Below are 22,933 nucleotides of genomic sequence, written 5' to 3' on the forward strand. Positions count from 1 at the left end.
TCATATCGTATCTTATCGAAAAATACATATCGTATATCGTACAAAAAATTACAGAATTAAAAATATTTATACCGACATCGTATCAAAAAATTTGATATGCTAGGACTCGGTATACCAAAATTATGGGTATGTATAATTAACATATCAATTATACCGAAGTATTTTTGTAAACTGATATTTCGGTACGATATCGTTATATACCGTTTTATATATATAAAAAAAAAACACCTTATATATTTTTAAAATTTTTACTTTGTTATTTAAAAATATTATATATATTTTAATTTATATATATTATTTTGGTATTTCACTATTTCGATATGCATAAAAAAATTTAAATTTATATCATTTCGTACCTAAAATTTTGGTATCGATACAATACTGTATCGAAATTTTCGATAAATTCGATATTTTTCGATTTGATAATTTTGATATATTGAAAATTCGATATTTTTTTCTAAACTCTTATTTATGACACGGCCCACGGGTTACTAGCTCGTTGGAGAAACAAGAAGTTAAAAAGAAGAATCATTAAGAAGAAAATTAAGTAATGATTATAAGTACTTAATTTTCATGGGATCATTTAGTTAATCTAATCGATGTTGTTTCTTTCTTTTCAGCAAAGAGGACTGAATTATTACTTCACGTAATTGATGTAGTCAAGGAGGCTTATCTTTAATCCCCATCGACTACTTTAATGGGAAACCAGAAAAAGAACTCCATCCCTACTTTCAAAATGCGATTGGACTCGAATTATTTTCAATTTTCATGTCCATTGTTCATAGAATTAAATTCAGGGAATTTACGATTTAAAAAATTAAAGTTGTATTGTTACCAACATCTGTACATTTTAGTATAGTGGTAAGATCTCGGTTTTATAATTGATATCAAAGTCGTGTACATATACGATTTTCGTTTATTGCAGAGAGTGTAATTATTGGAGATATATTTTTGGATACAATAATTGCGTATGTTTGGTAGAGCAATCGAAACGTAGTGCTTGAGCTACTGTACATTTTAAAATATTAGAGTTTCACAATTATCATCATCTATAGATTTTGATAAAAATGATCAGTGTTTGATCTTATAATACGAGCGACTATATATATTACCTCTACTCATCTTTATCTCTACTTTTTAAAATTATCGTATATCATATATATGTATTTTATGGGATTTTTATTCACGAGATATGGTATGAAAAGTTACAAAATTCATCTTTATGATTATATTAATTAGTTAAATATGAATTCTAGATTTGAATGTTTTTTATATATAAAAAAACTCTGAATTTAATTATTTTTTGTTGAGCCGACAAAGAGAATATAATTCGAATCACATTCTCACAACTCTTATTAATCTTTTCACAACATTAATTATTCAATTCTTACTTGCCCTCTTCCAGATCTTATATTGGCATGTACATGGTTTCTTATTAGGAGAAAATCATAATTTTAGTCTTATAAATTGATTTATTTTAAATTTTACTCTTATAACTTATTAAAATTTAGTTTCTATTCAGTAATTTATATTTTTTTGCTCTAAATCATTAAGTCCACCAAACATTGCTTATTTAACATCGATGTTCTCTTTTATGTCTTTTGTGACAAGAATAAACATATTGTACACAATAAAATCTACCTAAACTAAAAAAAAATGGAAACGACCATTTTTTTATCTGGATGTCATTTCGCTTTATTTTTCTCTTATAATTAAAATAAGCATCATATAAACTTTATTACTGCTACATGTTTGTTGTAGGAGGATATAATGCCAAATAAACAATATTCGATGTATTTAGTTGTTTCAGATTTAAAAAAATAACCAAGAAAAAAATCTAAGTTAATAGATGAAAATAAAACTTTGATAAGTTAACGAACTAATTAGACGTAAAACAAACCAACTTATAATACTAAAATGTAATTTTTCCTTCCTTGGGTTACACTTGTTAAAAACCTCAAGATGTCGCGTTACACCAAACCTCCTCCTGGCACACGCATAACATGAGTGTGTGTGTTTATATACACACACACACACACACACATATATATATATTTCATAAACCAATATCCATTTAAACTTGCTTGATTAATGTGATTTTAATAATGAAAATTTTCCATCTTACGAGTAAATCAATAATTTAAATAACAGTAAATCACAACAATAATATATTTATTAATAATAATTCATAGTACGCATATGTAGTTTGTGGGGTGTGGCTAATAATATATGACATACGAATTTAATATTTCGATGTTGAAAGTTTATTGTCGCACCAAATTAATTTATTAATATTAAAGACACGATTGATTTTCAATTAATTAACATTGAAAGGAAAAATAATTTTTGATTTCCCTGATATACTTTATTCATTAAAATTATTTTATCTTTATTAATAAAATTGTGTGAAATAATTAATTAAGGATTTTGTCCTTTCTAGATCTTAGATAATTATGCTTAGATTATCATGATATGATATTATTGTTTAAAAGAGTTTATTTCTATAAAATTCTTGTTTCCTTATTTTGTAGGATTCTTTTTGGGATAAACTCTAGGAGAAAATAAGTTTATAAAAAGATAAGAACGTAGTGACTGAAAAAAGACTTTTGTACGACGAGAAATATTATCCTAGAGAAAGATTAAGCTTCAAAGCGTCGTCGTTTGAAGATCGTCGTTGCTACTACAACGTATTGCCGTGATTGTTGGAGAAAAATGAAGACAACACTTGTGAAAGTGTTGATTGAAGATCATGTTTTTGTTAATTCAATTTTCGGCATAATGTTTGTGTTCCTTGAAGACATTTTTAATTTGATTATTTGTTATGATACAATTTGATTTTTAACGTGTTAAGGAAGAGAGTTTTCATAGAATAACTAGTGGTGGTTTTTGTAAACTCAAATTGTTTTTTAGTGGTTATTTTGCTTCGAGCCATCGCGCAAGTATTTATACTTGTGCATAATTATCTCTGAGTCATTTTTGTTTAAGTTATTTATTCGTGTGATATATTATTCTGTCATGTGTTGTCACTAAATATTACAATATATGTGACAAAATTTATATCTGATACACACAACATTTTACAGTTTATATTAAACAGAAATCCTGACAAACATATACATACATGTATGACAAATGCCCATTAAAATAATTAAAGTACATATTATAATATCTACGTCTAAATTTATTCGGAATTATTATTCTTTATCATGTATATTTATTTACAATTTTGGTAATACTTATTAAATATTAATCATAAAAATTTCAATTTTTGACAATTCAAATCATTTTTTTTGTTAAAATTATTGATGTGACTTTACAAGCACAAATAGGCATCAAATCAATACGATCACTTAACACCTAGTTAAAAAATGTCAAAATTGTAAAAAAAAATTAATAATAATAAAAATAGCTTACTACATTTGAAATTTGACTACACATATTATTAAAATCATAAATAGACAAATATAAAAAACCAAAATTCTCGAGGAACAAAAAAGATTTTATCTCAAACACGAAAATATAATTATAATTATCAATTTTCTACTGCGATATGCTCTGTATATATAAATATAGAGCACATCGGTCTAGAAACCTGTATACCTCCTCGGTTCCATGCAGATAATTACTTGTTAACTAATGCTTCTGCTTCACTCATCTTTTCCTCCACAAAACAAGCACTAATCCACACATTTCATCTTCTACCAATCATCTGTTTGATCACACAAAATCATGGATTATGAACCCAAAACATCTCTTAGTCTGAGCTTATCATCAAGAAAAATCGAGGCGCTCAACCTGGATCTAGTGCTTGATCCTTCTTCTCCGAAATTGCGGCCGGTATCGCCACCTTTAAGCCCAACCGAACCGCGGGTTTTCTCATGCAACTACTGCAGACGCAAGTTTAACAGCTCCCAAGCTCTAGGAGGTCATCAAAATGCTCATAAACTTGAGAGAACCCTAGCCAAGAAGATCAGAGAATCGAGCTCGGCGAGGCGTGACTCGGGCTCGGGTTTGAACCCGGGATTCGGGTCAAGTTCGAGTACTAGTTTGCGTCGGTTTATTGGGTTTGATCTTCATGGCCCTACAGATCATAGATCCGTGAGAAGTGATGAGAAATATGATGATAACTTGATTGTTAATGGATACTTCAAACCTGATCAAAGAGCTTGTGAAGAGCCTAACCATCTTGATTTGTCATTGAAGCTTTGATTTCTCACAATTAATTGTTGGAAATTCCTGTAACAGCAATTATCCAGTCAAATTCTATAAGATTATTATTAATTAATTTTATTTTTCATTGGAAAATGTCAAATTTTCCTTGATGTCTATTTGTTTTTTTTATATGACGAGAAACCTATAAACCACAATCATTCGGGTATATACCGTGTAAACTTCGAATATACAGTAGTAGCTTGTAAACCATATAAACAAATTCTTGTTATATGTATGTGTGTGTATACATATATACATGTGTAATTAAAACTCCAAAAAAGCATAATTAATAAAATTTACATTTGAAAACTAATCTGATCTGGTCAAGTTCAGACAAAAATATTCCACTGGGTATTTGATATGTCACTGTTAGAAAAATGTCAGGATGTGTTAAATGAGTAGACAAGATTGTGGAAGTAAGTGATTAACTGATGAAAATGATCATAATGATAAGATTATTGGTCTCTATTGTGCAGAAAGAACGTAATTAATGTACGTTCATTTAATTATAAATGTTACAGAGATGTATGCGTGAGTAAAAAAGAGGCTTAGTCAAAATATTTATAGAGATACAAAAATGCATGTATAGATAGATATTTTATTAGCGAATACGGGATTTTAACTTCATAATGTATGCGCCAATTTACATTTGAGAGGAATGATTTCGCGATTTCTATTTGTTGTTTTTATAGGAGAAGTTATAAGTGATATATGGAGTTTTATACTTTGGACTGTTAGGTTTTTTTTCGTTTTGAATGAAGATTGGATAAGTAGCTTGTGAGATTTTTAACTGGATGGTCAGTGTGAAATGAAGAATGTTAATATTAGCATCGAGTAAACTTATATTGAGTTATACTTTGCGAAGATATATGAATGATTAGTCAAGAGATTCTCTCTTTCACGTGTCACTGCGCAAAGGCTGCAAATCAAGGACCCGATTTGCACCGGAAAAGTCTTGACTTGTGTATAAACGTATGAGCACGACCTCGGTGCATCAAATGTCAGACCGATCAAGACAAAATTTCCAAATCAAGGCTAACACGGCTTTTCCTGTTTTCTTGAAATTTTATTTTCAAAAAATTCACTTCAGAGATATGACCTTTATTTTCGAAAAATTCACTCCAGATCTTTTTGTTCGGATTTTTGTATCTTTTAAAAGTTCACAGTACTTTATTTCTCTTTCGGAAACTACGATTATTCTTTAACAATATTTTTAGTCGCGTAAATTGTTTTTTTTTTTTTCCTTCCATTTTTTAGTCCCAGATATTTTCAACAAGTAGGTTTCCGTTTTCTTTTTAGTTTTTCCTATGTCACATCAACATCTCGGTGAGGTCTAAAACTGGAAATTGAAATTTTCCAAGACTATAAACGAATTTTTGACAAATTATATCACCAAAATTGCAACTATCCCACGCTGAATTCGAAATGTTGTTGTCATAGAAGTTATTTGTGTATTTGTGCTTATTTCATATCCATTATTTATTCTATGGTTAAACTATCAAAGTTAATTTGGAGGCGAACTCCCAATTTTGGCCCTACCTTGGGACGATTATAAAGGCTAGTTGCTGTTTTGCTTGGAAGGGTCAAATTAGTAAATACACTGGGAGTCGAGATTTAATGAACATATATACGTCGCACATTGTTTCCCCAGTGTGGATCAACATCTAAGTTGAGGAAAGTCGCAATCATATACATATATATAACACCATCAGCACGGAAAGCAATGGATTGGCTGAATTATCATCACCAAAAAGCTCATCCATATACATTCATTCATACACACACACACACATATATATATATATATATATATATGAAAAATTGCATTTTTTGTACATGGATGCTTGTCTATTTTGATAATGCGTGTTGTCAAATTTCAGTCTTATAGTTCGCTATTTTTTTTTATTTTTGTAATTTTAGTCGTTTTCCCATGATGTGGAACCAATACGGACATCGGCACTTTCAATTAAAAAAGGTTAAAATTACCAAAAATCGAAATATAAATGAATAACACTTAGGTTTGATAATAAATATGACCAAAATAACATAGAAGCAAACATACAAGACCAAAAATACAATATGTGTGTGTGTGGAAGTAGAAAGATCATTGATAAACGTGAGGCTCTAAGATTTGAGCAAATTTTTTTACACTAATAAAATGGAATGGGTTGAAAAAATTTGAAAAAAAGAAAAATTTGTAGTGTCTTTATTATTATCGTTACTATATATTTTTTTGTAATAATGTTTTTCTCATATAAAAATAGGTATGGTTCACAAAAACAAAAAGAATAATATCGTAAGAAATCTATTTAAATAAGCTATATTTGGATGCTGTAAATTAAAGCACTATCAAGTTTATAAACATGAATTTTAGGCAATTTCACTCTCAAACTACCAAATCCAATGAACTTATACTTTTGTATATCACATGCCAATATTTTTCTTTTTTAACGAAGCTACGAACAATCTGGCGTTCTTTTGTGTGATTTTAGTGGATTTGAAATTCACACTAATATATTGTCTGCCCAAAAAAATTAAAATCAATGGATTAAGATTTCATAATGTCAAATCTGTTAATCAAAGCACAACCTAAGTGACACATAGAATCAATTTGGCAATGATATTGCCTTGTCCTAACAAACCAGGGCGGGATGAACACTCCCTGAATGTATATTTGAATTGAGGGTCTCTTGGGACCTTTTTTAAATGCAATCGATGACTTCTTGGTACCGAGTGTTGGCGCAAACTTTTAGAATGATAAAAAAAAAACCCTAGTTATATATATAGATCATTTTCGGATTCCGTGTCCTACTATCAGGAGCAACATCTCAGTCGTTTAAGTGAAATCTATAAGCTGAGGGCGTAAAACTTCGATATTTAACATGTAATTGATACATAGTCTTGTGGAGTGCATGTAGGATGTAGTAAATAAGTTGTGAATCGATCCACAGCCAACGTCGATCGATCATTCCTTGTTTGGTAATTGTGATAATATTTTAGTTCGATACATGTAGTCTGCAAAAAGATCCCAGTGGTTTTCAAAACAAAACAAAACAAAAAAAATTGGTTGAAAAACAATCATAATGTGAATAGTGTTATTTATTTTATGAATAGGCCTCTTGTGAAACGGTCTCACGAATTTTTATCTGTGAGACGAGCGCCTTTTATTGTAACGCCTTTTCCCTCACGGGCTTTCCACATGCGTCATTACTCATAGGACTCTCCACACCAGTATTGGTGGAGTGGTACCTCCCCAAGTCTCGAACTCATGACCTTCTGGCATAAGTACATAGTTCAAAGAGACTTGGTATCAGTTGGGCTTAACCCAAGATGGGACAAGGCACCCGAGGGAGCCCAAGATCGGGATAGCTCATGGTCGTTACAATAAAAATAATAAAAAGTAATACTTTTAGCATAAAAAGTAAATATTTTTCATGCATGACCCAAATAAGAGATCTGTCTCACCAAATACGACCCTTGAGACCGTCTCACGCAAGTTTTGTCTTATTTTATATATTGTTAGAATTATTATTTGTATGTGCTTGATAGTAACCATATTAATCACGATAGTAACCATATTAATCAACTGTTTGTAACGCTGGATAATATCTTTTTAAATACTGCAAACACTCTATAAAATTCACTTCGTTCAATATGACTATGTGATGTTATGTTGCTAGGCACTAAATAAAAGAGTGACAAGAAAAATATAATAGTTATATTCGATATAATTATATTTAATAGTGGACGAAGCACATGCGATTATAATAAAATGCTATTGTAATAATTTATGATTGTGTCAAATAATTATATAATTGCATCTATGTTTTTATAATCATATACGCACGTAGAATTGTAGTAGATTGAAAAAGTTTGATTAGGGGGGAAATTGCATTTGAAGTTGATAATAATGGATAAATATTAAAAACAGTGCGATAATAATTACCATATAAATATTTTCACACCTTTTTCCTTGGGAGTGGTGAATTTCGGTACTCTATATTTTTATGCCGAGAACCATTTTCTTTATTTCTTTCTTTTTTAATACCAAACGTACAATTTTTATATTACCTTTATGTTTAATTTAAAAAAAAAACATAAATAATATACCAATTTGTTTTCCTTTTGAAACATTTAACATTATTGTGTCATTTTGCTTCTAATGTTATTAGTTATTACACAAGCAAATATGTTTCGATACCCACTATGGGGGCATTCATGTTCAAATTATATATATATATATATATATAGACACAAACACACACATTGAGTTAGACACAAACATTGGAAATTCATATATGGGCGAAAGTCATGCAAATGGTCACCTCACGAGGCTTACATGAATTGAGCAATTATTGTTTGTCCATACAAACTTCACAAACAATTGTGGAGATTCAAAATTTTGATAACTCAATATAATAGAGGTGTAAACGAATCGAATTGAATCGAATATGACGAAAATTTGAAGGCTCGAATTAGTTTTATTCTAGTTCGAGCTCGATTAGAAGTTCGAAAATTTTAAAATTTTGTCTTGATTTCGGTTCGAATTAAAGTTCGATTTCGGCTCAAAAGATTCAAATATGTTCACGAACTATTTAAATTATTGATCGAAAATAAGTACTTGAAATGCTCGAAATTTATTTATTTCATATATAATTATATTATATTAGTAAAATATTAAAGCTCGCGAAATATCGAATAAAATAATTTGGGCTCAAGTTTGACTCGAAAAAAAATTTGAATATAAATCAAATATTTTTCGAACCGATGTGATTCGTTTACACCCTTGAAACTCACCGAATCATTCTCTATAACTAATGATGTCTTAACAAACGCACAATTATACGAATGCGAACTTCGAATATGCGCAATTGGGTAAGATGCGCTCAGATCAAATCCATGATTACAAATTTCTTGATTAATCGGTTGGATATAATTTAAAATGAATTTCAAATTTAATAATATATATCAAGTTAAGCAATTTCAGCAATAGTTGCGGCAGAAATGTTGCAACCATTTTATCTTGTTATATATTGCAACTATTTTTTGAACGAATTAAATATGAAAAACCAGAATATTTATTTGTAAATTTTACTCTCAATTAATTTTAAATATGTATATAAAAAAATAAATCAATGTATTTGAGACAGATGAAATAATCTTTAAAATTAGGGATGACCCCCACAAAATTAGTTGAAGTTTAAAGACGTTCCATGTCTTGCCACAGCTTCAACGGTGGTCAAAGATTTTCAAGCCAAATTACAGTGAGTAGGTCTCTTGTGAGACGGTCTCACAAATCTTTATCTGTGAGACGGTCTCACGAGTCAACCCTATCGATATTCACAAGTTAGCATAAAAAGTAAACTTTTTCATGAATGACCCAATTAAGAGATCTGTCTCACAAAATACGACCCATAAAACCGTTTCATACAAGTTTTTATCAATTATAATACCAAACTCATAGCTAGCACGATCCCCACCTTGTTTTCCGCCATCGCCGCACAGTTGGGTCCCACTTTATAGTAAAGGTTTTTTTCTATTTTCTTGCAATATCGCGATCAAATGTTAATCATTAAATTATTTAATTAATTTAAAAAATACGATAAAATTTATATAATTTAATGATATTGAAATAGGATAGAAGCATGGAGAATAACCCGAGCATCTACGCATTTGCTAGCGAATAAGAAATGAGACCTCTTCACCTTTATGACTAGCGCACCGCCTATCCCGGTCTCTTATCGGAAGTCAGGTCATTTCCCACCCTAATTAAGGATTATGGAATTTTTGCTGTTCTTTTTCTTACCGTGAAAATATAATTAATGGGCTACCTAAACGTTTTCCTGTTTTGATTTGAATAAAGATGTGTGTTCATGGGCTTCCATCCTTGATTTCTTTTCTTTTTTTGATGATATAATAAGTAATAAAGATGTGATTTTTCTTTAATAATGGTTGATGGGTCCTGACTCCTTAAAGTGGGGATTCAAGAAAATTTTACTGTAATTTATTCCATTATCATCTGTGGGCTTTCAAAGGAAAACTTTTTTCCCCGTCGAATATTGAGCAGAAGTTTACTGCATTGGCACATTTGAAAAGGTTCCGTTGATTCCTACCCAGATGGATTAATTGTTGAATTTGTTGTTTCTATCTTCTTTTTCATTAATTTAGTTGATATTTGTTGTATGGGATCCTGCTCATTGGTTTATTTATCCATTTTTCGATTCTCGAATGAGGGAGGCCAGGTAGTTATTAATGGGAAGAGCAGAATGTAGTTTCTTGAGAAGAGCGGAATGTACTTTCTTGCATCAAGCTTGATCATAATAGATAGCTATATTTGTTGGTTCATGGTGATTTTCCTGGGAGAATATCATTTTAGATTGTCCATTACCCTTATGTCAATATTTTACGAATTGCTCCATGTCATTCGCATAGTTCGTATATTTTAACAACTTGGTGAGTTTATCTACAATAGAAAACATGGAAGTTAGACCTTTGACAAATAAAAGAAAAGACATGAGTACGAGGCTTAGTTGTTGATCTCTTCTGACTTGGAACTGATAATTGCATGACATCTGGAGTGAGAAGCATGAATCTGGATGTACTTACAAAATTGATTCCACAGAATAGTGTTTAGTGGAGAAGCGGCTGTTTCCAGTCTGCTTGTGGGGGGAAATAATATGCAGAGAAGTATATACTCTTGCCCCGACAAGCAGAATGAACTTATAGATCGTTGTTGCTGATGTATCTAATAGGCATTTATATTGAGAGTAGCTGTAGGTTAATTCGTGGTTGGTTTGACAGCAAGTAGTTTGTGTCTTTGTGATTCATCCTGGGCCTGGGATAAGGTTTTTTTGTTAATTATGGAATGTTGATTGCCTTGGGACTTCTGGTATGGATGTGTGCAGTTCAGTGATAGAATTACGTGGATTGATATCTTTTAACTATATACAGTACTGACAGTTTCCAAGATTGAACAATATCACACGATTGGATCGAATGCCGATTGTAATTGATGTTTTAGTTTTTCCTGATCATATGTGACTATCATCATGTGTTTTGTAAATCTAAGAGTTTACCTTTACCTATTAGTTTTTATATACCCAGTTAATGGCTATTGAAGGTTATCCTTGTCTTGTTTCAGGTCAAATTTGGGTATAGAAAATTCTTAAAAGTCTGAGGAAAAGAGCATGTCAGTTTCAAATAAAGATTTGGATTCAGCTTTCCAAGGGGCAGGACAGAAGGCGTATCCGAATGCTGCCAATCAAACTTGTCTTTGCATTACATTATTATTAAGTTGCAAATAATTATGTCTGATCATTTCTGTTTGAAATCTGTTTGCATAGTTTTTTTTACCACTGCCATGGCAACTGGATTTTTACTGTTACACTTGCAATTGCTGTGATTGCATTTCCAGTATCTGGAATCTCCACATGTTTAGCTTCTTGACTCGGTCTAGTGGCATTGAAATATGGCGAATTGAAAATTTTAACCCTGTTCCAGTCCCAAAGTCTCTACATGGAAAGTTCTTCACTGGAGATTCCTATGTGATATTAAAGGTAACTTTTGGCTTTTCTACTCCAACAATAGCCATTTGCACCTATCTTGATTAAGTAGTTGCTCACCGGAAGCCAATGTTGTAATACCTTCTCATTTCGATTTTTGTGCACTTTCATATATGCATTTGCTCACCTTAGTATTTATTTATAGTATAGCTTTTCCTCTGAAGTTTTTAGCCAACCATGGGTAATCTTTTTTTCATTTTCTTTTTGCTCTGATTCCCAGTTTGGTAATAAATAAACCTTCACTTGGAGGATCACACAATAGTCGTTATTTTTCCTTCTCGAACCTTTTCCTAGCTCTGTGCATTAGAATTTCGTTGACCCAACAGCTATCCTCTCGATATTATAAAACGTGCCTTTACTTAGAGATGTTACTTAGAGAAGTATGTATTTCAGTTTAATCTTATAGTTCTTTTTTGCAGACAACTGCCCTGAAAAATGGTGGCCTACGCCATGATATTCATTACTGGCTTGGTAAAGATACGAGTCAGGTAGTCCCTAATGTTGCTTTTGAAAAAGTCAGTGTGCCTCTAGAGATGTCATTATTACCGAAGTATTTCCTTACGTAGGATGAGGCCGGCACTGCAGCCATCAAGGCTGTTGAATTAGATGCAGCACTTGGGGGGCGGGCTGTTCAATATCGGGAAGTACAAGGCCGGGAAACGGAAAAGTTTCTTTCCTATTTTAAACCATGTATAATACCTCAAGAAGGTGGAGTTGCATCTGGCTTTAAGCATGTTGAGGCCGAAGAGCATCAGACCCGCTTGTTTGTATGCAAAGGAAAGCATGTCGTACATGTGAAAGAGGCAAGATTTTTTTGGGTTGTTCCTATACTTTTGATGCACTATCTTAGTATGCACATCTTTATCATTTTCTTGTTATATGATTGTGTAGGTTACTTTTGCCCGATCTTCTCTCAATCATGATGACATATTTATTCTTGATACAAAGTCTAAAATTTTTCAATTCAATGGTTCCAACTCATCTATTCCAGAGAGGGCTAAAGCTTTGGAAGTTGTTCAGTATGTTAAAGATACTTATCATGATGGAAAGTGTGAAATAGCAGCTATTGGTAAATATACTGCTCATTGGTTGTTTGAAAGTTGATGACCAAGTGATGGATGCGTCACAGCTGTCTTTTCTTTTGACTGCAGAAGATGGAAAATTAATGGCAGATGCAGAGAGTGGTGAATTTTGGGGTTTCTTTGGTGGATTTGCTCCACTTCCGAGGAAAACAAACTCTGATGAATCCAAAAGCTCTGATGTTGCTCCTAGACTTTTCTGGTATATAAAACCGCTTTCAATAATCTCTTTCATATGTCTCATGTTCTTAGCATGGCATGATTCATCATTAATGTTCGGTCTGTGATATCTCAATGTATTGGGAAATTTACCCAAATGAAGCTCTGAGGAGTTCTTATTTATAATTCATTTCATTCACATGCTGATAAAAGTTCATGAAATAAACTGATACAATGTCTACCTCTTCTTTTGTAAAGCTTCTTTTGGTTTTCAGATGAATGATGCATAAGGCTGCAGTAGGACATTTTTACCCTGTTCCTTGGAATTTGGATTGATTGTTATTGGTGTTGGCTACATATTATTGATGTAGGATGAATGTCAATTCGTTTTGAGCACCTTTTATTTGATATTTTTCCTACAAAGTAAATGTTGCTGTCAGACTATTTGAAATGTAGCCAGATGGTGGTTATTTGTTTATGATGAGGAACTATAGAATCTTGACTTGTTAGAGTTTATGATCAAGTGTTGAAAGGGGGGAAGCAGTACCAGTGGAGGCTGATTTTTTGACGAGGGAGTTATTAGATACATATAAATGCTATTTTCTTGATTGTGGGATAGAAGTTTTTATCTGGATGGGGAGAAATACTTCACTTACGTCGAGAAAAGCTGCATGCAGCACAGCTGATGTAAGTATAGTTTCTTTAGTTACTTGGCTTTTTCCAATGGGTTTTGCAGTTCTATCCCTATCAATGAACTTAACAAATTCCTTTTCATGTGCAGGATTTACTGCACAGCCTTAATAGATCCAAATCTCATATTATCCGTGTGATTGAGGGATTTGAGACAGTCCAATTTCGGTCGAAATTTAAATACTGGCCCCAATCAAGCAATGTGTCTGTGACAGAGGATAGTAGAGGGAAGGTTGCAGGTCAGTAATACACTGAGTTTATGTTCTATTGTTGAAAGACATTGTACAACTACAATTTGCTTTTGTTTCCCCTGTATTTTTCTTATCCTATATATTGTCCAAAATATTTACCTGTAACGTCTTTAATTCACACTATTTTTCCAATTGATGTTTCCAGCACTTCTAAAACGCCAAGGGGTTAATGTGAAGGGTATTCTGAAAGCAGAAGTCCCCAAGGAAGAACCTGAACCATATATAGATTGCTCAGGAGATTTACAGGTGATGTGAAACCTGTGGTAGATCTGGTTCTATATAAATTTTTTGAGGAAAATTGGCATCGTCGATTGTTAACATTCTCTTACGATGATAAGTAATGTTTGGTCAAGCAGGTTTAAGACATGATTTCTTTGGAAGGATGTTACTGAAGTTAACTGTCTTTTAACAAGAAACTAACTTGAGTAATTTGGTGGTGCACTTTGAACAATAAATCATTGTTCAAAATTCAAAAGCTATCTACCACTATTGTACAAGGCTCAATAATGTCACTTATCTTGCACCCAGCAACTGATTGTTGAGGATGTGAGAGGATTTAGTTGTCTATGATATTTGCTCCAATATCAGCATGTGAATTGTTTGTTTTAGATATTGGTCGCGATATTAGCAAGAGATGCGGTACTTTTTGGAGTGTGGGAGTCTATTGTATCTTTAGGTCAATCTAGCTGAAGTGAAACATCAGGATATTCGATGATACTGAAGAATCAACGAAAGAATGTTGGGAAAAGATCAGATTCAGAGCTTCAGTTTGGATTTGGAAGCGTTCAGAATTTAAGAATTTCTCGATATCAGATTTAGCTAGAAATTGATTTTTTATTTGTTGTTGATGTAATCAGAGTTTCATCTATATTTGACGTACCTGTGGATATCTTGTCTGCTCTTTATGACTGTTATCTTTTATTATCCTAGTATAGTTTCTCATTAACAAAAAATTGTCTATGATATTTGATTTTATTATCCAAATGAAACATGTCTCCAGTGCTCTTGTTTGTTGATGATGATATCTCTTAGGTGTGAGAAATAAATCTTGTGCATTAAGATTGCTTTAAACCCACTGACACTGATTTATAGTTTACTACTTTTCTAGGTTTGGCGTGTAAATGGTCGAAAGAAGACTCTTCTCCCAGCTTCTAATCAGTCAAAGTTTTACAGTGGAGATTGCTATATCTTTCAGTATTCTTATCCTGGAGAAGAAAAGGAGGATCATCTCATTGGGACATGGATAGGGAAGCAAAGTGTTGAGGTGAAGTCGTGCTTTGTTATCTAATGCCACTGTGCTCTAATCTTTGGAAATATTTATCATTTTAACTCAAATTCACCAACGTCTATCTTTGCTGATGGAGATTTGAAGCTGGTAAAAGCTTCTGAACAGCCAAATTATATGAAATTGCATCATGGACAGATAGAGTTAAAGATGGCGAGAGAGTTTATGGAGCTGACTTTGACGATTTAGATGTAAAAAACTACTTCATTGACTTAAGAAATACGCGCTGAATAGTCATGCCTGACAAATCTCTTCTCCTTGAGTAGGGAAGAAACAACATAATGACATGGCATCTAATGGCGCTCAAGTAGGCCAGTTAATGGAATAAATAACAGGTCAAAAAGTGAATCACTTTTATGTTCAAGTTAAGGGTGGGATTTGACGTGTCAGAGACCAACCCAAGGAAATGTAAATGGATAGAGGTCAATAATGCAAATTAGAATGAAGAAGCACAGGGGAGCAATATTCTTCTGGGGTTGTCCCAGACCATTATTCCTGGTTTTGAAGTTTTTTTAAATGAATTATGAGCCCAAATCTCTGTTAGTGGTGAAAACATACTATTTTTTCATTGTATGTACTAGGCTGGAAAGTTCTGGCTGACACTTCTGGTTTTCACTTTTCAGTACTGAATATGGCTAGATTTTGGAGTACTAACGTAATGGTAGCTTGACCTAAATAACCATAATTTAAAACAATTCTTTATTCCATATTTGGAAGAAATCATGGCCATATCTAACGTATTTATAAATTTAATTTTCATGAATCATTAGTCTTGTTGATAATATGGTCAATTAACAGGTAGACAGAGTATCTGCAACTTCACAGGCAAGCAAGATGGTTGAGTCTCTGAAGTTCTTACCCACTCAGGCAAATTGCTTTCCTAGGCGGTTAATCGGCATTATTTTTAAAAACAATATATTACATCTTTATATTTGTGTTAATAGTTGAATAAATGTTAATTTCTAGGCTTGCGTCTACGAAGGGAATGAGCCAATCCAGTTCTTTGTCATTTTTCAGAGCTTCATAGTCTTCAAGGTTCTGGAGGCGCAAATATTTTTAGGATTTGACATTTCTCTTGTTTCTAGTTTAATACGGTTTTAAGCATACTATTGGTGATGAATTAACTGTCTGCATATCGCCAGGGTGGTCTTAGTGAAGGATACAAGAATCACATAGCTGAGAAAGAACTTCCAGATGATACATATGCAGAAGATGGATTGGCATTATTTCGAGTTCAGGGTAGTGGACCTGATAATATGCAAGCAATTCAAGTTGAATCTGTAAGTCCTGTGCGATAATAAGCAGTCAAAAACTCGTATTCAGAAAATGGACGTATTATGTCATGCATGCTGAAGAAATCTAGGTGTTACTGAGAATGCTATCAGAATCGGGTGATTACCTTGTTTGTCTCATGAACTATACAAGGGATGTGCTCAGCAACCAAAAAAAAGCACTAGTGTCTCATGTTTTATCAAGAAAACAATCTATAGCCAGATCTAGGGCAGATGCAGGATATAAGACAGCCGAAACTGCTGCTAACAAATTATATGGATTACACAAAATTGACTATGCTTAAATTCAACAGAGACACTTTATTTTTGTTAAAATACAGGTGCAATAGACATAACTAAGAATATAGTATGCACTCAATAACTAAGCACATTGATATATGACATATTCTTGAGAAAGAGTTTTCAAAAGAAAGACATTGGATTACAAGACATCTCCATTGATTAGCAAGTCGCAAATATCTTCAAGAAACCATTATAAGGGCTAAGTTTTCTCGATTTCACAATCATTTGGGGTCACTTGACCTGAAGTGTGAGGAAGATCTTTGTAAATCAAAATATTTATGCATTTAAGTGAGGGTGAACACTGGCTCTACGTGTTAGAATAGGAATGGTTAAAGTTGTCTTAACTGATTATTTGGATTAGACTGCTCAATGGAGTTCTATTTGTCATCTCAAAGCTGATCCCAAACCAAAATAACATACTCAAGATAAATCAGAAATGGAACATTCACACCCTTTATATATATATATATATAAATCCTTTCTAATTCACATCAAGTACATGTTAGTGCAATTACCGAATGGCTTGTCTTTAACTGCCATTTAATTTCAAATTTGAGTCACATTACCACTGCATCGATCCTCATGTTTCTTCCTGATACATGGCGTTGTCCAAGCTATATAGGCATATACCTATATAAAACTCCACATTTTAATGTCTTTTTCACGCCCGCTTAGTATATATTAAACATATGAAAATTAGTCATATCAAGATAATATAAGCTGATATCTATAAGGTGGGATATTTTAGGAAACAAAAGAGCCACTCTAAAGAAACTAGAGCTGTTACTGTAGTTCTCTCAGCAACAATAAGCACGCTTGTAAGCTCCTTCATCAAAGGGTTTCAGATATAGTTGGCCTGAGATTGATTATGAATGCTAATAGTCGGATTATAGAGATTCCGTATGGCTGGCACCCCACGCGTATGCCTGCTGTGGAGATATTACATTGCTTTTAATTTTATTGGTGATTGGATATTAGCGTATTGTGCTATCCATGTTCTCACCCCCTATAAAACATCCAAATTTAATGTTCTGCCTCTTTTTAAACCCGTGCTCGTTTTTATCTATTTATAAAGCAAGGAGTATAAACTCGTGTTTATTTGATTCTCAGGTGGCATCATCATTGAACTCCTCCTACTGTTACATACTATTTAATGGGTCCTCTGTATTTACCTGGTCAGGAAGCCTTACCACATCTGAAGACCAGGAACTTGTTGAGAGGATGCTGGATCTCATAAAGGTCTTACCATTGTAATAGATGTTTCCTATTCCTTTAGGAGTTCAGCATCAAGAATTATCAGTTGGTCACATTGTGGTTTCTTAACTTTGTCACTATGTTTTGCAAGATGAGGTGTGATGATATGTCATTTGTTAGTTCAGTTTATGCATCTTACTGCAGACTGTATGGAAGAATTGTATTACGGAAGGATTGCGGTTTTTGTTTGGCTAAATTGTATATGGTATATGCGTGATGTCTGCTTTGCTTATCCAGCTTTTTATCTGCAGCCAAACATGCAGTCTAAACTGCAAAAAGAAGGTGCAGAATCTGATCAGTTTTGGGATTTGTTAGGGGGGAAATCTGAGTACCCAAGCCAGAAGATTGCTAGAGAAGTTGAAAGTGATCCTCATCTATTCTCATGCACATTATTGAAGGGTATGTCGTCATCTAGTACTAGTTTAGGATTTTGGTCCATTTTTGTTTGCATATACGAATAGCTCAACTGAGACTCTTTTTCTTTTTTTCAATATTCTACCTTGCTGAAATACACTGATGGTTTTCGGAAGATCTCAAGGTATGAGTATCTCATTTCTCTTTATTTTACTGGGAAAACAGTAACTGAATCTGGTTTGTGCTTTCGACCCTGTTATGTTTTTTTTCCCTTGACAATCCTGTATTTATCAGTGTCGAGTGTCCCAACAAAGGCATTTTGCATTAGTTTCCTTTTTTTACTGATGGATTATCCTGTATGAAACTTAGTTATATTCTCTATTATAGGTGACAGAAGTACACAATTTCAATCAGGACGATCTGATGACCGAAGATATATTCATTCTTGACTGCCACTCGGACATTTTTGTTTGGGTTGGACAACAGGTGCAATCCAACAACAAGATGAATGCATTAAATATTGGGGAGGTATGTCTGAACTTGATTTCATGCTGAATTGAATACAAACTGCTGCTGTTAATGAAAGTACACCGACAAGCTATTTTGTGAAAGGAAAAATATAACGTTATTTTGACATATTTTTAACTTTTATTGCTTTCAATAGCAATTTTTGGCGCATGATTTTCTTCTTGAGAAAGCATCTCTCCAAACTCCTATGTATACCGTTATGGAAGGGTCCGAGCCAACATTTTTTACTCGTTTTTTCTCTTGGGACTCCACGAAATCTACTGTGAGTTCTTTTACTGTAAGTCTTGTATGCACCTTGGAATTCAAAGCTCAAAAATATACTCAGTACTTATTGGGTTACAGATGCATGGCAACTCTTTCCAAAGAAAACTTTCAATTCTTATCAATGGTGGCGCTCCTGTTATGGATGTAAGTTTCTGTTCTTTCTGATTCCTCTCCTGTTTCTGCCATCTGACCGTGAGTTATATTTTCACAAATATGCTATGACAAAATCTGATCAAATTCTTCTGGTGATCGTGAAGCTCTTGTATTTATTTCTCGTATGTTTCTCACCTGTTAGAAACCCAAAAGAAGAGCGGTTGTCTCCTATAGCGGAAGATCTGCTGCACCTGAAAAATCACAGCGTTCAAGAAGCATGTCGTTTAGCCCTGAGAGAGTTCGGGTAAGAGGCAGGTCTCCCGCTTTCAATGCTCTCGCAGCAACCTTTGAAAATGCTGGTGCAAGAAATATGTCGACTTCCTCCTCCAACAGTGGGAAAGATTTACCCAAAATCGGTGACCCTGGATTCAGAGAAATTGGCTTCAAGATCATCAGCTATAGCTGCTCTTAGTGCAGGTTTTGAACAGCCAGCACCTGCACGCAACTTCATCATTCCGCGTTCCACTATAGGTATAATCTAAATTTCTTTAATAAATCATGTGTTCCGTTTTCAAAAAATTTATTTTTAATGTTTTTGCTATTGCGTTGAAGTGATCCCTGTGTCACCCTTACCAAAACCTGAGCCTGAGAAGAACTCTAAGGAAAAATCAGTGGAAGCAACAAAACCCAAGCCAGAAACCATCCAAGAAGATTTGAAAGAAGGTGGCGCGGAGGATGAGGAAGGGCTCACAGTATACCCATACGAGCGGCTTAAAACCACGTCAACTGATCGAGTGGCAGATATTGATGTAACAAAACGAGAGGTATGTTTATGGAAAAGTATTATAATGATTAAGAATCCAATCTTTTCATTACACATAGATGAATTGTTTTGCAGAGATATTTGTCATCAGTGGAGTTCAAGGAGAAATTTGGTGTGACCAAGGATGTTTTCTACAAGTTACCAAAATGGAAACAGAATAAGCTTAAAATGTCACTTCATTTATTCTAAATCTATTCAAGGATTCCTCAGTTGAATGTGTTCTTCGAAATTCATTATCTGTTTTCACGAATGGATTGCAGAGATGCCTTACACTATACAGGATTATATCTCCCAAGTGTAGGGACAGCACTTTTCAGCTGCTGCTACTTCGTTTAGAGCTGAACTTCGATATATCTACAAAGTTTGGAGCAAAGGAATTTTGTTTGATCATTCTTGTATCACAAGTTAATTTCTTGGTATTCGTTTTGGTTTTCCATGTTTGATTTGAGCTTGTATACTTTTCCCCCTTCATTGTGTTTCATTTTTTTCGGCTATCGATTTGTAGCAGAGTGGTTAGGAGCTTGAAAGTTGACATTCTTAGTATAGACAGTAGTTCCAAGGGTGGAAGGTGTGTACAGGAATGTAACATTTTACTCATTATATTTTACCAGACAATAAGAGAGTGTGATTTTTTTTTCAGTTAATTGTCACTCACTCGATACTCTGTATCAAGAATTTTATGGCAAACTGTTGTCATCTTGCATCATGTTTACAAGAACTTTGAAGTGCCTAATAAGTTTGGGAGATTTTTTGCCAAAAACTTCAACTTTTGGTTTTTTTTAGCTTCGCTCTGTTTATCCTTGGTTCATCACAATCAATTTTTTAAATTTAACTTTGTCTGGGACAAAACCATAGCATTAGGAGGGAATCTATTTCAGTTTTTCGAGAAAGGAGAGATTTGTTGCAGAGTAGGTCTCTTGTGAGACGGTTTCACGAATCTTTATCAGTAAGACGGTCAATTCTACCGATATTCACAATAAAAAATAATACTTTTGGCATAAAAAGTAATATTTTTTTATGAATGACCCAAATAAAAGATTTGTCTCACAAAATGTGACACATGAGACCGTTTTTGTTACAAAATGAATCTAAAACTCGAGATTTAATCTTAAACTTGAGATTTTGATACAAGACGATTTTTTTTTTATATCGAATGTACGTATGGTAGTAGTTATTACCAAGCACTGGTAAAGCTGCCATAAAAAGCTTTGTAATGGAAAATAGTTCAGGACATCATGTGAAGCCTTGTACTGGAAAAAGCGCAGGCTCGTCGATTATAGTATTATTGTTGAAGTTATTTGGATATCGATAAATAAATTAAATAAGAAATTTAAATGAGAATATATTCCCTTAATCCATCTACTTTATCTCAATTCCATCTTAATCTTAAATTATTTATTTTGATTTTACAGATAATAAACAACTCGAAGCAATATATTCTACTCTTGTTTTCGATCACTACAAGATATTCAATTCGGTTTAAGAAAAAATTTAGATTTTGTTTGGATTAAAATATTTGAGTTTGAGGAAGTATTTGAATAAATGATTTGAAATGACTCAATCTTGATATTGATTTGAAATTCAATATAATGACTTAAAATCACCGTTTTAAAAATCGGCTTAGGCGCTAATAACCGTGCGCCTACCGTCTACGTTTTTTAGAATATTACTCAAAATATAAATATTTGATATTTGTAATTCGTTATCAAGTAGATTTGCTTAAACAAATCAATAGATTTGAAATCGATAACTTCGAATTCATCAATTCGAATACAGAGTAAGTCTCTTTTGAAACGGTCTCACGAATTTTTATCTGTATACGGGTCAATCCTATCGATATTCAGAATAAAAAGTAACACTCTTAACATAAAAAGTGATACTTTTTCATGGATGACTCAAATAAGATATATATGTCTCACAAAATACCGTGAGACCGTCTCACACAAGTTTTTATCTCGAATACAATACTTAAGTTCATAAAAATCAATTATGTTGTAATATGAAATATTCTTCAAATTCTCTTTTTCAATTCAGAAGATTATGAAAATTTTGAGAAACCATTGATCGAATTGAAAGAATGTATATATAAACTTATAGTGACACGTGCTTGTCATAAAAATATTCTCGATTATTTTATTTTATTTTATCATTTTCCTATAATTAATTTAAATTATATGGTATTTAAAAAATAATTGGGACCACTTCCCAAGGTGGGGCCCCAGGCCGTTAATCGGCCCGCCCACCGTAAGGGCCCGCCCCTGACTTTGTGGTGGAACACTCTCATTATAGCATACTAGTATTTTATATCTTACGTACACAAAAGTGATATTTTATATAATCACTTATTAAATCAAAATTTTAAATAATAAATAAATATTTTTCAAAAAATATATAAGATAAATAAAGTTTGATTAAAAATTTTAAATTATTTTTGAAAACATGTTAAAAAATTTATATTGAAATTATATATAATAATAATAACAATTTATGGACAATCAATATACAAAAATTCATGACGACGTATATATATATTCCAAAAAAATAAAAAGATATACTTTTGACATTATTTTAACAAAAATGAACGCATACTTGCAGGATCGAGCGCTTGCCGTTTTACCAAAAGCTATAGCTAGTAGTAATGATGCAACTCAAATATTTTAAAACGCACATCAGCTCAAGCACCATGGTTTGATCGCTCTACCAAGCAGGGACAATTATTGCACCCAACAATCTCCCTCCCAATAATTCCGCTCCTTGCAATCAATGGGAATCGAACACGTGACCTTGGCTCTGATACCAATTGTA

The 22,933-nt window shown here is 32.9% G+C and overlaps 2 protein-coding genes across 2 annotated transcripts; both read left to right on the plus strand.

Annotated features, from left to right (window-relative positions):
• The first annotated feature begins 3,729 nt into the window (after positions 1 to 3,729).
• LOC142504862 (zinc finger protein 2-like) lies at positions 3,730 to 4,209 on the plus strand. Its single transcript, XM_075617710.1, has one exon. The coding sequence runs from the start codon at positions 3,730 to 3,732 to the stop codon at positions 4,207 to 4,209; it is 480 nt and encodes a 159-aa protein (XP_075473825.1).
• A 5,850-nt stretch (positions 4,210 to 10,059) lies between these two features.
• Positions 10,060 to 20,772, plus strand: LOC142506260 (villin-4-like). Its single transcript, XM_075619459.1, is given in 24 exon segments — positions 10,060 to 10,308; positions 11,354 to 11,455; positions 11,669 to 11,768; positions 12,194 to 12,262; positions 12,341 to 12,577; positions 12,666 to 12,843; positions 12,926 to 13,055; positions 13,537 to 13,699; positions 13,794 to 13,941; positions 14,099 to 14,199; positions 15,062 to 15,217; positions 16,037 to 16,105; positions 16,205 to 16,273; positions 16,381 to 16,518; positions 17,923 to 18,051; positions 18,318 to 18,463; positions 18,592 to 18,604; positions 18,808 to 18,948; positions 19,085 to 19,210; positions 19,291 to 19,356; positions 19,508 to 19,684; positions 19,686 to 19,836; positions 19,918 to 20,129; positions 20,204 to 20,772. Coding segments are annotated over 23 exon segments (2,889 nt in total). The 5' UTR covers positions 10,060 to 10,308; positions 11,354 to 11,399; the 3' UTR covers positions 20,318 to 20,772.
• The last annotated feature ends 2,161 nt before the right edge of the window (positions 20,773 to 22,933 follow it).

Source organism: Primulina tabacum, chromosome 10 (genome assembly GCF_025594145.1).
Source record: "Primulina tabacum isolate GXHZ01 chromosome 10, ASM2559414v2, whole genome shotgun sequence".
NCBI classification, from domain to species: domain Eukaryota; kingdom Viridiplantae; phylum Streptophyta; class Magnoliopsida; order Lamiales; family Gesneriaceae; genus Primulina; species Primulina tabacum.